General features: G+C 43.8%; 1 protein-coding gene across 1 annotated transcript in view; it reads left to right on the forward strand.

Annotated features, from left to right (window-relative positions):
• Positions 1-14,065, forward strand: part of WDR81 (WD repeat domain 81) — a 90,150-nt gene that overhangs the window by 44,592 nt on the left and 31,493 nt on the right. The window contains exons 6-7 of the mRNA XM_082244832.1: positions 1,418-1,583; positions 4,933-5,598. Of these exons, the coding sequence (XP_082100958.1) occupies positions 1,418-1,583; positions 4,933-5,598 (832 nt within the window). The remainder of the gene's footprint in view (positions 1-1,417; positions 1,584-4,932; positions 5,599-14,065) is intronic.

Below are 14,065 nucleotides of genomic sequence, written 5' to 3' on the forward strand. Positions count from 1 at the left end.
TCTGGTGGTGAAGTGGTTAATGACCATTCCCTATTTTGCGATTCGGCACTGCGTTACTTTAACGGACAATTGCGCGGTCGTGCGATGCTGTACCCAAACAAAGTTGACGTCTTTTTTTTTTTTTCCCCCACAAATAGAGCTTTCTTTTGGTGGTATTAGATCACCTGTGCGATGATTTTTTTTTTTTTTTTTTTTTTGCGCTATAAACAAAAAAAGAGCAACAATTTTGGAAAAAAAAACCCAATATTTTCTTACATTCTGCTATATAACATTCCCAAAAAAAATCAAAATCTTTTAACATTTTAGGCTAATTTGTTTTCTGCTACATATTTTTGGTAAAAAAAATTGCAATAAGCATATTTTAATTGGTTTGCGCAAAAGTTATTGTGTTTACTAACTATGGGAAAGATTTTGTCTTTTTTTTTTTTTTTTTTTTTTTTTTACTAGTAATGGCGGTGATCTGCGTTTTTTTTGCGGGACTGCGACATTGCGGCGGACAGATCAGACCCCTAACTGACATTTTTGACACTTTTGGGGGTACCAGTGACATTACAACAGTAATCAGTGCTAAAAATATGCACTGTTACTGTAATTATGCCATTGGCAGGGAAGGGGTTAACCCTGTGGGTGAACAATGGGTTAAATGTAAGCCTAGGGGAGTGATTCTAACTGTGGGGGGGGGGGGTTGGGCTTTTTATCTGATCATAGAGACATGCAATCCTATATAGCAGGATCGTATGGTCTATGTGATCATGTCAAGGAGAATGACAGACGGCTGTGTTTACATCAGCCGTCTGTCCTTATCTGTCGGGGGGGAAGATCGCCGTTGTCAGGCGGCCATTGGAGCCGCCTGACACCAGCACTGGCTTCCCCGCTGACCATCGGGGGTGGGAGCGTGCCTCCGGCGGCACGCACTCGCCCCCTAGTGGCCTCCCAGGCAGATGACGCCTTTTAATGTGATTTTTGCCTGGGAGAGCCACACTGCCGACGTAAAAAGGCAGTGCAGCGACAGCAAGTGGTTAACTCCTTGCTCTTGCAGAAATAGTAAAAGGTGTGTCATATTGCCATTTCAGTTGCTAAGTGCAGGCAGATGTGACTACGCCTGACCTCAGAGTCTTCGTTTCTGAGAAAACTGGCTTTAGGTAATCTTCAATGAGAATAATACATTGGAAGATTATCCATACCTTGTCTTCTTTTTAATTCTACATGGTGCCCCTGACAGGAGTGTATTTGCAACTGATACCTTTTTCCCCATCAGCCTTGAATGACTAGAGGGTGAGAAATGTTCTTTTGTCCAACACACAAATACTGTTTCGGCAATGAATTGTGTTTGTGCAGAGAAAGCGAGTTACAAAGAATCAAGGTCGCTTGACTGAATGCTTTTCTTATGTTTGTTCTCTTATAATCTGAATTTTAGGGCCTTTCTGCAGAGGCACAGAATGGTTTGGAGCCATGCATAGAGAGTGTCCACTGCTCAGATGGAAGAACATTACCTGTAGATCTGACTTTAACTGAGGAACTGGAAAAAGTATACAATGCTGAGATGGCATATGCCACATTCATACCTTTTTCCTGTCTCATAGGTGAGTTGCAAACATAGAGGCTACACACTAATATGCTCATCCAAGGCAGCCAAAGGATAAGACCCCCCCCCCCTCCTCCTTAAGGGCCGTACACACTTGACGAAAATCGGAAGAAATATCCTCTGATTTTTCTCTGTCTTCTCAGTGTTCATTACCGTTTTTAGTTGACAGTGCATAAATGTTCACGAAATTTCTCGTCCGATTTTTCTTTTTTTTGGCACATTTGTTCCTAGACTTCCGGGTTGTCAGCAATTTCAGATCATGCGCGGTCTTTCGTATCTGATTTTTCACGGACGTACTGCATACACATTAAACGAAAATCGGTCGTCTGGGGACGGACGAAAAAAATTTTGGTGTTTGTCCCTCCGTTTTTTTTTTTTAGTTGAAAATGTCGGCATCGGCTGCTGAAAGTTGTGTACACACTAGGCGAAAATCGGACGATTTTATCTCAGACGGGAATTTTCGGCAGATTTTCTACTAGTGTGTACCCCACTTTAACATGCTACAGGGACACAGACAATGTTCCTACTATAGCATACACGTGGGGCAAATATAGGACTTAACTTTTTTTTCAACTTTTTTTCTAACAAAGGAAATGGACAAGTTCTTACATTACCTAGTATGCTTACCTGTTTGCATTCAAAGCCAGTTTATTCAGACATCATAGGGTCACAGATGGTTCATTTAAACACTTGTTTCTTTCCAATATAAGCTCAGTGTTTTTTATTTTTATTTTTTTTTTTTTTTTTTTAAAAACCAAAGCCAGCCAAAACTGATGTTTTAAGCACACCTGTCATAAGATCATAAGATAAATCTTTAGGCTGCTTTTTTATCTCATGGGTCTGGTTAAATTATGCAACTATCAGTATGTTTGCAGACTGGCATGAATAAAATCCTGAAATGCAGTACTGTGCAGCAACTATTTCATTAAAACTGTACCTTTTCACATTTCTTAAACTTTATGCGAGTGACTGTGTCTAGACCTGAGAAAAGCATCTAGTGGCAATGAAGTCATCAGTCTGCTGCAATATATTTCTATTTATTCTTGCATTCATTGATCTCTAGGTATTATGAGAGAGTCAGAAATGTAGAAATCTTAAAAATGTTTTTTCTATTCATAAAAGTACCTGCTTCTGTGAATGGGGGAGTTGGGTGGTAAGGGTGGGCATAGCCAGGCACTCTTGAGGAGAGCCTGTGACAGCACCCACACTTTTACCTCTTCCGCACCAGAAGATTACAGACACGGGGATAGAGAGGCCCATCGATGGATGAAAATTTCAGCTAACATAAGAAGGATCAGCACAAGGGACAGGTACTTCTGAGGAATTGACCAAGTCAAAAATGAACAGTCTAGATTTACATTAAACAAAATGAAATCACGTGACATTTACAAGATATTTTGTTTGCTTCTCATAGGCCTTGCTGACTCCTTTTTAAAGAATAAGATTACCTATAGTAACTTGTTAAATGTTACACCTTTATTTATGGTGTAACTTGTTACTATGCAGCCCTCTCCCCCTCACCCTCCATGATACCGTAGTAGAAAAGGAATCCTAACCCCCCCTCAAAGATGCTGTCATATTTCTATCTTCATACTGTGTATGAAGATACAAGTCCTATCAGCTGCCATTGCACCAGACAGACTTGTATTTTCAATGGACTGCAAGGGTTCTGATTAGCATGTTCATAGTCCATTCAGTCTTCCTGCAGCTCTGAAACAGCCTGTACAGAGGTACAGGCACAGAGCTGCAGGAAGATTGTGAGGAGCCTGACATTGCACCAGTGATCTACTAATCATGGGTGCAATGGTCTACAGGCTCCTGAGGAAAAAAAATAATAAATGCACCCTTTTTTTTTTTTTTTAGACCTGCAACAATGTGTGCGATATTGTTTTTTTAAAGGGGCAATTTAAACTTGGTGTTCATTGTTGGGACCATACCTTTCAATGTTGTAGTACTCCAAACTATTGTTCTGTGAGTGAGTCTTCTCTGGGAACTGTTTGGCGTATTTTAGCAGTTGGCTGTTTTGTTGTGTTGGTGCAGCAAAAATGGCTAACATTTTACATATTCTGCATAGGGTATATAAACATGAGGTAGAACTATAGGCAAAACTTTTTTTTTTTCCTTTTGGATATAGCAAGGGAGGGTTATAAACCCCTGCCAGATTTTTTTATTTTTTTTCTTTGCCATCTGTGTCCCATTAGAGTGATTCCCTTCACTTTAGGGCCCATAGCAGAGGAAATCCCTGCAAATTAAGGTCACCAGAACTATTGTCCCCATTGGCATAGTTCCCTTTTATTACTTTTCTGGGGGATAACCCAAAATGTGGTATTTTCTTTGCTTTCACTTTCAATGATCGTGATAAACAGGACAAGTAGAGAGGGCAAATCTCCTTAACGGGGGCACAGAGCAATAAAAGCCGACAAGCATTCCAATCTCTCTCCACTCTATCCAAAGCTAAAACAATTGTTTTGCTTTTAGCTCTACTTTAAAGTGTATTCCATGCATGAAGGTAAAAAACATTCAGTATGCTGCAGCCCCCCTAAATACATACCTGAGCCTTATCTTGATCCAGTGATGTGCACAAGAGCTGTTGCTGTCCCTGCTCTCTACCTCCTTATTTGCTGAGACACAGCAACGGGAGCCATTGCCTCCTGCTGCTGTCAATCACAGCAAGTAAGGAGGGACTTAGGGTCTTATGGACACACACAGCAGGGCTCGGGACTGAGCATACACAAGTGCCCCCATAGCCAGCGGCTTGCTATGGGAGCACTCGGCGGGGGAAGTGACCCGAGAAGAGGAGGATCAGGGCTGTTCTTTGCAATAAGTATGACATGATATAAAAAAAAAAAAGAAGAAATCTGAGCCTTTAGTATTACTTTAGGAGCACAACTGTACATACACATTTGTATGCATGCAGTGCAGTGTCTAAATTAACAGATTGTAATGATTGGTAACAAGTGTTCCTGCAGACTGCTTCGTGCGACCCGCTGCTGCTTTTTTCACCTAGAAGATCAGAACAAAGGACCAAAGCATTAAGCATTGGCTGTGCTTCCTAAAAAGTGTGTGTGTATTGGAGTGATGTTAATAGAACGCGGTTGAGACATTATTGATCCTTTTTTTTTTTTAGCCACCTATGCTCCAGCTTTAAAAGTAATGTGACCACTTTCAGAATTGATTTCTAAAACAGAGACTGTAGCATAACTGTTGTGAATGACAGCACACCTATACAGTATTAGTCTCTGAAGTGTGTGATATATTGTATTTGTCATGCAGATTTTGTAATTTATCAGTTGACTTTAAGTTCCCCACTGTATAGTGATATACGCATATACATTTTTGTCTTCAAGGTGATGTTATTAACCAGTTGGTTCCAAACCACGATTTAATATGGAAACTTACAATGGTTTATCAAGAAACAGTTATTCCAAAGGAGATTGACAATCAATCACTGCCCTGCGAGTACAGTGGTAGAACAAGTGTCCCTCTTCACAGCTTAGAGGAAGACACCCAATCTGGCACCTTTGGGAGTGTCCTGGTTGGAAACCGCATTCAGGTCCCAAAAGACAGTCAGCCATCTCCATCAAAGTCCACTTGCCGCAGCCCTGTAGCGGAGAACTTCCAGTGTGATGATAACACTTTTAAGCAGGATCTTCAAAGGAGTGCCCATGGGCTATGTGGAAACTGGTTGGCATACTGGCAGTATGAGATTGGCGTGAGCCAGCAGGAACCTCATTTTTACTTTCACCAGATCAAGCTCCAGAGTTTCATAGGCCATTCTGGAGCCATCAAATCTGTTAAACCACTTAGTGGAGAAGATTTCTTTCTAAGCGGCAGTAAGGACAAAACAGTTCGGTTGTGGCCTTTGTACAACTATGGAGATGGCACTAGGGAGATTGAACCACGTCTTACTTATACTGAGCACAAGAAGACCGTGTTCTATGTGGGCCAGCTGGAATCTGTACAACAGATAGTGAGCTGTGATGGAGGAGTATGCATATGGGACCAATGTACAGGTATGAACCAACTTATTAGTAGTCTGATGATAGTGCAGTCAATTAAACTGATCTATATTTCTCTAAGCATTTACCTGCACACCAATAGTTACACATGTATATAAATAGTAGATGTGATTATTACTCTTTTACATGTATTTCTTCATTTTTTTTTTTTTTTGTTTAAGCTGAAGTTTAATCTACTGATATTCCTCCAAACCTGCCTCATCAGCATGCTGACCTTTTTAAAGTGGTTGTTAAGCCACTTGCAGGAGTTTTGTATAATCCGCTTTGTCTCCTAAGCCTGTGTGCCTCTGTCTCTGTTTTTTATATAAAAAAAAAATGACCGGTCACGTGCTCGCCGAGCAGCAGGGCCCCTCCATGGGACGGTTGAATCCCCAGGTTCCCGTCCTTCCTGTTAGGCACCCCCCTCACTTGTCCCCCTTTCCAACCCCCCCCCTCCACTAATGCTAGGGCTGTATGGGTGGTCTGGTACACCTCCCGGGGTGGGGGCAGGGCGCTATGCTGGCGATGGGGGGTGCGCTGCCAGCAGCCGGACAGTCGGCTGTGCAAGGGGGGGTCGTACCTGGTGGCGGCTCGTGCCAGGGCCCCCCATCCTGTCTGTGCCTGTCCTCAGGTCTAGGGATCCCTCCTGGGTCCCTGGGAGCCTCATGGTGCTGCCATTTTCTTGTAGCCTTTGTGCTGCAATGCACACCGGCCGTTTGTGTAGTCTTTGCGCTGGTTTGCCATAGAAAATAGCGGTGGCCATGAGGGAGCCCGTCCTCATCCCCTGATGCTAACTCCTGGATCCTTTCCTTTCCGGAACGCCATACGCACAGTGCAGATTCTCCTGGTGGCTCCGGTGCTTGGTTTCTGCGGGGTGGTGAGTCTGGTGGGGTCCTCTCCCTCTCTGCTAAAGGATTGATTGGGGCTCTGTGACTGGCAACCAGCTGTGCTGCCAGAGTGGCGGGGGTGTCCCTTAGTAGTGTTTTACATTTTTTTTGTGGGCACAGACAGCACACACGGGCTGAACGTCGGGAGAATTTTGCCAAAAAAACGTCCGACGTTCAGCCTAGTGTGTATTTTAGACGAGCATGCTGGAAGACCAGCAGCCAACCAACTCCCGAGCAACGCTCTCAGCCAATAGCAGAGAGTGCTAATCAAGTGTTCTGGCGTGGGACCATCCCCCTGTCAGCAGGAGAGATCGCTATACTTACTTCGCATAGTGGGTACAGCAGCTTGGACCGGAGCTGACAGCTTTTTTTCGTTCAACCCGCTGGGTTGAATGGAAAAAAACGAATAGTGTGTACCAGGCATATATCTGGAAAATGATAAACCATTAAATAATGATCCTTGTTTACCAAGTACACCCTAGTGTGTATCATCCTATTAACCTCCCCACCTCCTTTCACTCTGAATAAAAGGGTTGCTTAAAAGAAAATGGCAGATGGGTCACTCTGAAGAAAAGGGAATAGCCCTAAAATGGCTCAGTGATGTAAAATACGTGGTTTGAGCATGCCAGTGATTATGCTTCTGATAGTGTCGTACTAACATACTGGCCCCTGCTGCTGCTCGCAAGTGGGCACCTGCTGTGCATATTCCAGTTAAGGCATTTACAGCATTATCCCCATCAGCCTCTTGCAAATTTAGCTTTTTGTTTAGCAGGTCTGTGTTTAATAAAGGACTTATGCACTGATGTGCTCATTATTTTATGTTTTTACTCCTTATTTTATGTTTTTAAGCTTGCTTTCTCTCTCCTGGTCAGACATTTGTTTTCTCTGCAGCCTGCCAAAGATTGGCTTCATACGTTTAAGTAGTTAAAGTGCCCTAAAATATCCTTCACACCAAATTTGAAAGCCATATTTTCGCTGTTGCATATTATGGAAAGGTCCAAATTAGAATTCTGACACCACAGAGGAGGCACTTGATTGCCCCCTCCACATTCGGGGGTACATCTGAGTCAACTAGAAGATAGTGGACTGTTAATGTACTGACACTACAAGCTCAATTGTAAGTAAATATGGTCTTTATGGGAAGGCCAGATCATGTACACAGCCTCAGTAGACCCTGGTTACTACTTAGTGTAACCCCTGTTGGGGCTTCTCAGGAGTTTTTTTTTTTTTTTTTTTTTGAGGCTTCTGAAGGGTTTATTTATACAGTTGATACAGTGGGTACGGAAAGTATTCAGACCCCCTTAAATTTTTCACTCTTTGTTATATTGCAGCCATTTTCTAAAATCATTTAAGTTCATTCTTCTTCCTCATGAATGTACACATAGCACCCCATACTGACAGAAAAACACAGAATTGTTGACATTGTTGCAGATTTATTAAAAAGGAAAAACTGAAATATCACATGGTCCTAAGTATTCAGACCCTTTGCTGTGACACTCATATATTTAACTCGGGTGCTTTCCATTTCTTCTGATCATCCTTGAGATGGTTCTACGCCTTCATTTGAGTCCAGCTGTGTTTGATTATACTGATTGGAATTGATTAGGAAAGCCACACACCTGTCTATATAAGACCTTCCAGATCACAATGCATGTCAGAGCAAATGAGAATCATGAGGTCAAAGGAACTGCCTGAAGAGCTCAGAGACAGAATTGTGGCAAGGCACAGATCTGGCCAAGGTTACAAAAAGATTTCTGCTGCACTTAAGGTTCCTAAGAGCACAGTGGCCTCCATAATCCTCAAATGGAAGACGTTTGGGACGACCAGAACCCTTCCTAGAGCTGGCCGTCCGGCCAAACTGAGCTATCGGGGGAGAAGAGCCTTGGTGAGAGAGGTAAAGAAGAACCCAAAGATCACTGTGGCTGAGCTCCAGAGATGCAGTCAGGAGATGGGAGAAAGTTGTAGAAAGTCAACCATCACTGCAGCCCTCCACCAGTCGGGGCTTTATGGCAGAGTGGCCCGACGGAAGCCTCTCCTCAGTGTAAGACACATGAAAGCCCGCATGGAGTTTGCTAAAAAACACCTGAAGGACTCCAAGATGGTGAGAAATAAGATTCTCTGGTCTGATGAGACCAAAATTGAACTTTTTGGCCTTAATTCTAAGTGGTATGTGTGGAGAAAACCAGGCACTGCTCATCACCTGTCCAATACAGTCCCAACAGTGAAGCATGGTGGTGGCAGCATCATGCTGTGGGGGTGTTTTTCAGCTGCAGGGACAGGACGACTGGTTGCATTCAAGGGAAAGATGAATGCGGCCAAGTACAGGGATATCCTGGACAAAAACCTTCTCCAGAGTGCTCTGGACATCAGACTGGGCCGAAGGTTTACCTTCCAACAAGACAATGACCCTAAGCACACAGCTAAAATAACAAAGGAGTGGCTTCACAACAACTCCGTGACTGTTCTTGAATGGCCCAGCCAGAGCCCTGACTTAAACCCAATTGAGCATCTCTGGAGAGACCTAAAAATGGCTGTCCACCAACGTTTACCATCCAACCTGACAGAACTGGAGAGGATCTGCAAGGAGGAATGGCAGAGGATCCCCAAATCCAGGTGTGAAAGACTTGTTGCATCTTTCCCAAAAAGACTCCTGGCTGTATTAGATCAAAAGGGGGCTTCTACTAAATACTGAGCAAAGGGTCTGAATACTTAGGACCATGTGATATTTCAGTTTTTCTTTTTTAATAAATCTGCAACAATGTCAACAATTCTGTGTTTTTCTGTCAGTATGGGTGCTATGTGTACATTCATGAGGAAGAAGAATGAACTTAAATGATTTTAGCAAATGGCTGCAATATAACAAAGAGTGAAAAATTTAAGGGGGTCTGAATACTTTCCGTACCCACTGTAGGTATATGCATTTTGTTGGCTGCTAGGGGCCCCACACCGTTATTCTTCCCAGCTCCCCAGTGTATTTTGGGGTGGCTTGGGTGCATTGCCTCTAGGCAATAAATGCTGCCTTATCCTAAATAATGAGTACATAAATTCACTGTCTATAGTCTTTTATTTCTAATAGCTTTCATTTTAACTAAGAAAAGTAGGGGGGATGTGTGTATGCGTGTGTGATCTACAGTTCACAAATATTGTATTCAGCAATCCAGTCTTCTTAAAGAATTCCTTTTCTGCCATCTAGTGGCTGTTTTTTATATCGCTGCTTCTGCTCAGTTGCATCAGTTTAAAAAACAACTTTTTTTAAATTGAAATAAACCTCTGTGTTACATGGTAATTTGCACCTGGTTGTGCTTTGAACTGATAAGTGTGAAAATAACTGTCACCAAAAAAAAGGAAAAGACTTCTGAGTAATTCCAAAGGTAAGCCTTTTAGGAGAATGTGCCTTCACTAATGGTTTTTGTACAGCCATTACAATCTTGGTGCAGCCATAAATGGCCAGTGATACAAAGTGCCATAATGCTACAATCCATGTTTGACATTTTAGACATACCAACAACTTACAGAGCAGATGCCTACCATAATTCTAAAGGAAGAATGTTTTTTTTTTACCATAATGCGTTCTATGCAGTGCATTAAGGTAAAAAACCTTCTGCATGCAGCTTCCTTCCCAGCCCCGCAATTATACAGTACATATTTGAGCCCAATCTCAATCCACTGATGTGCAGGAGAGCAGAGGCTCTGTCTGCTCGCTTCCTCCTCACTGGCTCAGAGAAGCCATTGGCTCCTGCTGCTGTCAGTCACCATTTCAATGAGCCCTTTCAGTCCCCCTTACTTCCTCAGAACCCCCCCCCCCCTAGATCCCTTTAGTTCTATGCACACCTCAGAGCCCTTGCCTCCTTCATCCCACTGACTCCTCAGTGACACCACCAATGCATCGGCAGTTTTTCCCACTCCCACTGCACTTTGTGATTGAATGGACTTTGGACTTAATTTCTTTATATTTTATGCGCAGTTCTATTTGGATTACAATCTATATGCTGTGTGTGTCCCACAGAAGAGTTGCTGCTGTTGTATGCACGCAATTTTTCCTATTTATTTTTGAATAGCGCAGTTTTGCTGTTTTTTTTTTTCCACTGTAGTGTAACGCTATCCGTACTATTTTAGCACATGCCACAAACCTTATATACATTTTATGCCACGCACCACTATTAGGCCCGCCCCTTCATCTTGGAGAAGGGGCAGGGCAGATTGCCATCTTGGCCCTGGGTGCTGAATGAAAAAGTGAAAAAGGTGCAGGAACCAATGAGTGTAGGATAGAAGCAGTACTGTGAAAAGGGTAGGTATGCAGAACAAGATTATAATAAATAAATTATTATAAATTATAAAAGTGCGCTTCTAAGAATGATAAACAAACGTGTCATATTGCCATATGATACAATTAAGTGACACATCACTGACCTAGGCCAACTAAAAAGTTCCCTACTTTTTTCCATGGTGGTTATTCCTTTGAATTCCCATATCCGGAGTCATTCCGGATCCATGCAGTAAAGGAGCCGTTTGATCTATCCATCCCAGTGGAGATTATTCCCATTCCAAGCTGACCAGGAATTGGATTCTTTGGTACCACAGCTACAGCTCACTTCTCCCTAACTTGTGGTAAGAATCCACTTTACCTTAGGGTGTCACCATCACTACTCACCGTTAGTTCACTCATTATCTTTGGATCTTTTTTGCGGTAAGAGGCCACCTGAGCACTTATCAGTGAAATCACACCTGTTTGTATTTCTTCACCTGTCACCCTGACACGGAATTATTGGTTATCACTCATCTTCAGTTGAAAGAGACTTTGTTCACTTTTGATGGACTTTTTCATTATTTGATTTTTCCTGGGTGCTGAATGACCTAGTCCCAGCAATGGTTGTAGCTCATTATGGCACATGTTTTCATTGTGATGAGCAGTATTAAACAAAAACCAAAAATGCAATATTTTGCAGCTTACCAATCATTAGGTATGCTTAGTTTTTCTTTTTTAGGCTTTTTCATCTGTGTTTTCACCTGGTAATGTTGTCAGTAACGCATCTCCTGTATTAGAGTGCCCTCCATTCTGGATGAAGTAGCACAGGGGGGCACCTTTGGACAGCAGCATGTCAGTGTGGGGGGAGGGGTGTGTTAGATGTACCAGCAAATTTAAATACACTAACAAATTGAAGCCAAACTCCAGCTAACATTGCAGTTACAGCAAACCATTTTTTCTTCTTTTGGGATAAAGGTTTTACGTGAATAAATAAAAGCGGATCATTTTGAGCACCCGGTAGAAGTAAACGGTTTGTCTCCGCATTACAAAATGCTACATTTGTAGGAGAGCTTTTGAAAAACCGCAGACTTACTGGCCAGATCACCAGATAAAAATAAAGAGAAAGGCTAAAGAATAAAACTAATGCAACCACCACATCTAAAAATTAAGCTGCAAGATAATGTTTGCTTCTGGGTTTAATATCACTTTAAAGGCACAGACCTACAATAAATCATGTAAGTGTTATTTATATGGCTTTAGATTCTTAATTCTGTTATGAGAAAGGAGGTCCAATGGACCTGCTGTTGGTTAAAATGTTTGACTATGATAGTCCAGTCTGACTTAATTATTGACTAAATGAGATTGAATTATTCCTTTTTATCTAGTGTGTGTGTGTGTGTGTGTGTGTGTGTGTGTGTGTGTGTGTGTGTGTGTGTAGAGTATGGGATCTTTTTTTTGGGTTAAATTTTCTCTTTCATTCATTGACGGACACAGCTCCCTATTATTCACAACCATAGGAATATATTGCCCCCTGCAGGAGTAGGACACTAGGCAGAAAAAACACTTGGCTATGCCTATGGTCAGTCCCAGGTTGTATACTCCCCCTCTCTACTATAGGTCTTCAGTTTTTTTCTGTCTAGTCAGCAGTAAGGATCTCTGGTCTTGGCAATTTTTTTCTTTTAAATGGCTTTTTTTTTTTTCTCTTGTTTTTTTTTCCTGCGAGATCTACAATCAACTGCCAGGCTGGATAATTTAGATCCAGTAGTCACCCCAGTCTGGCCAGTGAGCATGTGTAGACCACCGCTCCACGCTAGGGCTGCCGTGACCTAGCCCCACTGGATGGGGGCTGGCCTGTGAGTTAAATGCCTCGTGAGGTTGCATACAACCAGGTCTTGGCCTGAGTGGCACCATTCCTCAATGGCGAGAAGGTGCTGTCTGGAGCAATGCCCGCCTGTTTCCTGGTATGGTGAGTAGTTATCCCTCCCTCTCCCCCTGGAGGGTTTTGGGGGTGAATGCCGGCCCCTCCTTCCCCTAAGACCCCCCCCCGCTTGGTTGTTGGTGGTCCCTGTGGACCATCTGGTACCCAACCTCCTGCCGACCCTTCTCATCTGGGGTAGCGTGGTGGTTTGAGATAGTGACTGGGGCTAGTGTGCTGCACTGACCTGGGGGGGGGGGGGGTGGGGCATGCCGGCGGTTCCTGGGCTTTTTGGCTGGAGGAGGGGGGGGGCTGACTGTTACTGTGGTCCTGTGCCTGGTCCCCCCTCTCTCCTTGCTGGTCACATGCCAGGGCTCCAGGGATCCCTCCTGGGTAGCTGGGGCCATTTTGTCATAGCCTATGGTTTTTCAATGGCCGGCAGCCATGTTTGTGTAGTCCGGCTATTTTTTTGTTGGTCCGGTGTGCTAATAGAGTGGCAGCCATAACAGGGGAGCCTCTGGGGCTCCTCCTTTTCCTTGGTGTTGACTCCTGGATTTTTTCTTTCCCCTGGAGCAGTGCTTCCTGGTGCAGAAAGGCGCTACTCTGGTGGGGTCCCTCCCTCTCCCTGGTGCAGGTTGTGGGGTGCTCTGCTTACTAGTGACCCGGTGGTGCTACCGGCACGGTGGCCCATAGCTGTGCTAGACACTTTTTGTGGGGGTCCCCCTCTTTACCCATGGAGTCTCAGGAGCACGTTTCCCCACCTGACCCATCTTAGATGTTGCAGGTCTCTCTGGGTCTTGCCCTCCATTGGTGCATTGACGGCGGTCTTGGAATTCTTTTCTTTCCTGGGTGGAGGTGGCCTTTGGGCGGCAGGCTAGCAAAATACATCCCCAGCCTTCCCCTGCCCCATCTGTCTCATCAGATCCTGAATCTGACTCGACCGCCAAGGACGTGGCCCACCCTGCGGGGTCTGCAGCCATGCTCCCTGATTATCAGATAATGGGGATGATTTCTTCACCTCTGTAGTTATGCTGGTTGACGCACTGGTTGCATTTGTCCAGGATACTTTAGGAATGGCGGATGCTCTGATGCTGCGGCAGAGGTGCCGGTCCCCTTTGGCATCCACAAGCCGTCTCGCATGGAAAATGCGTTTCCTTATCCCTCCTGTTTTGACAAATTTGTCTCCAAAGAGTGGGAGCGTTGGAAACGTTTCTTTGTGGTTCCTATACGCTTTTGTAGTGCGGTACGGTAACCCTTTTAGGAATTTCTTCTCAAGAAATTAACTGTTCTACCAGTGGTGGACCATGATTCCGGTATATGAATCTCCAGGTTTTAAAGACCCAGCTGACAGGAAGGTGGAATCTGTGGCCCGCAATAGGGTCAGGTGTCAGCCTTGGTGTCTGCCTTGGGGGTCTTCTTTCAGCGACCTCTGGC

The sequence above is a fragment of the Pelophylax lessonae genome, assembly GCF_965119305.1.
Source record: "Pelophylax lessonae genome assembly, chromosome: 2".
NCBI classification, from domain to species: domain Eukaryota; kingdom Metazoa; phylum Chordata; class Amphibia; order Anura; family Ranidae; genus Pelophylax; species Pelophylax lessonae.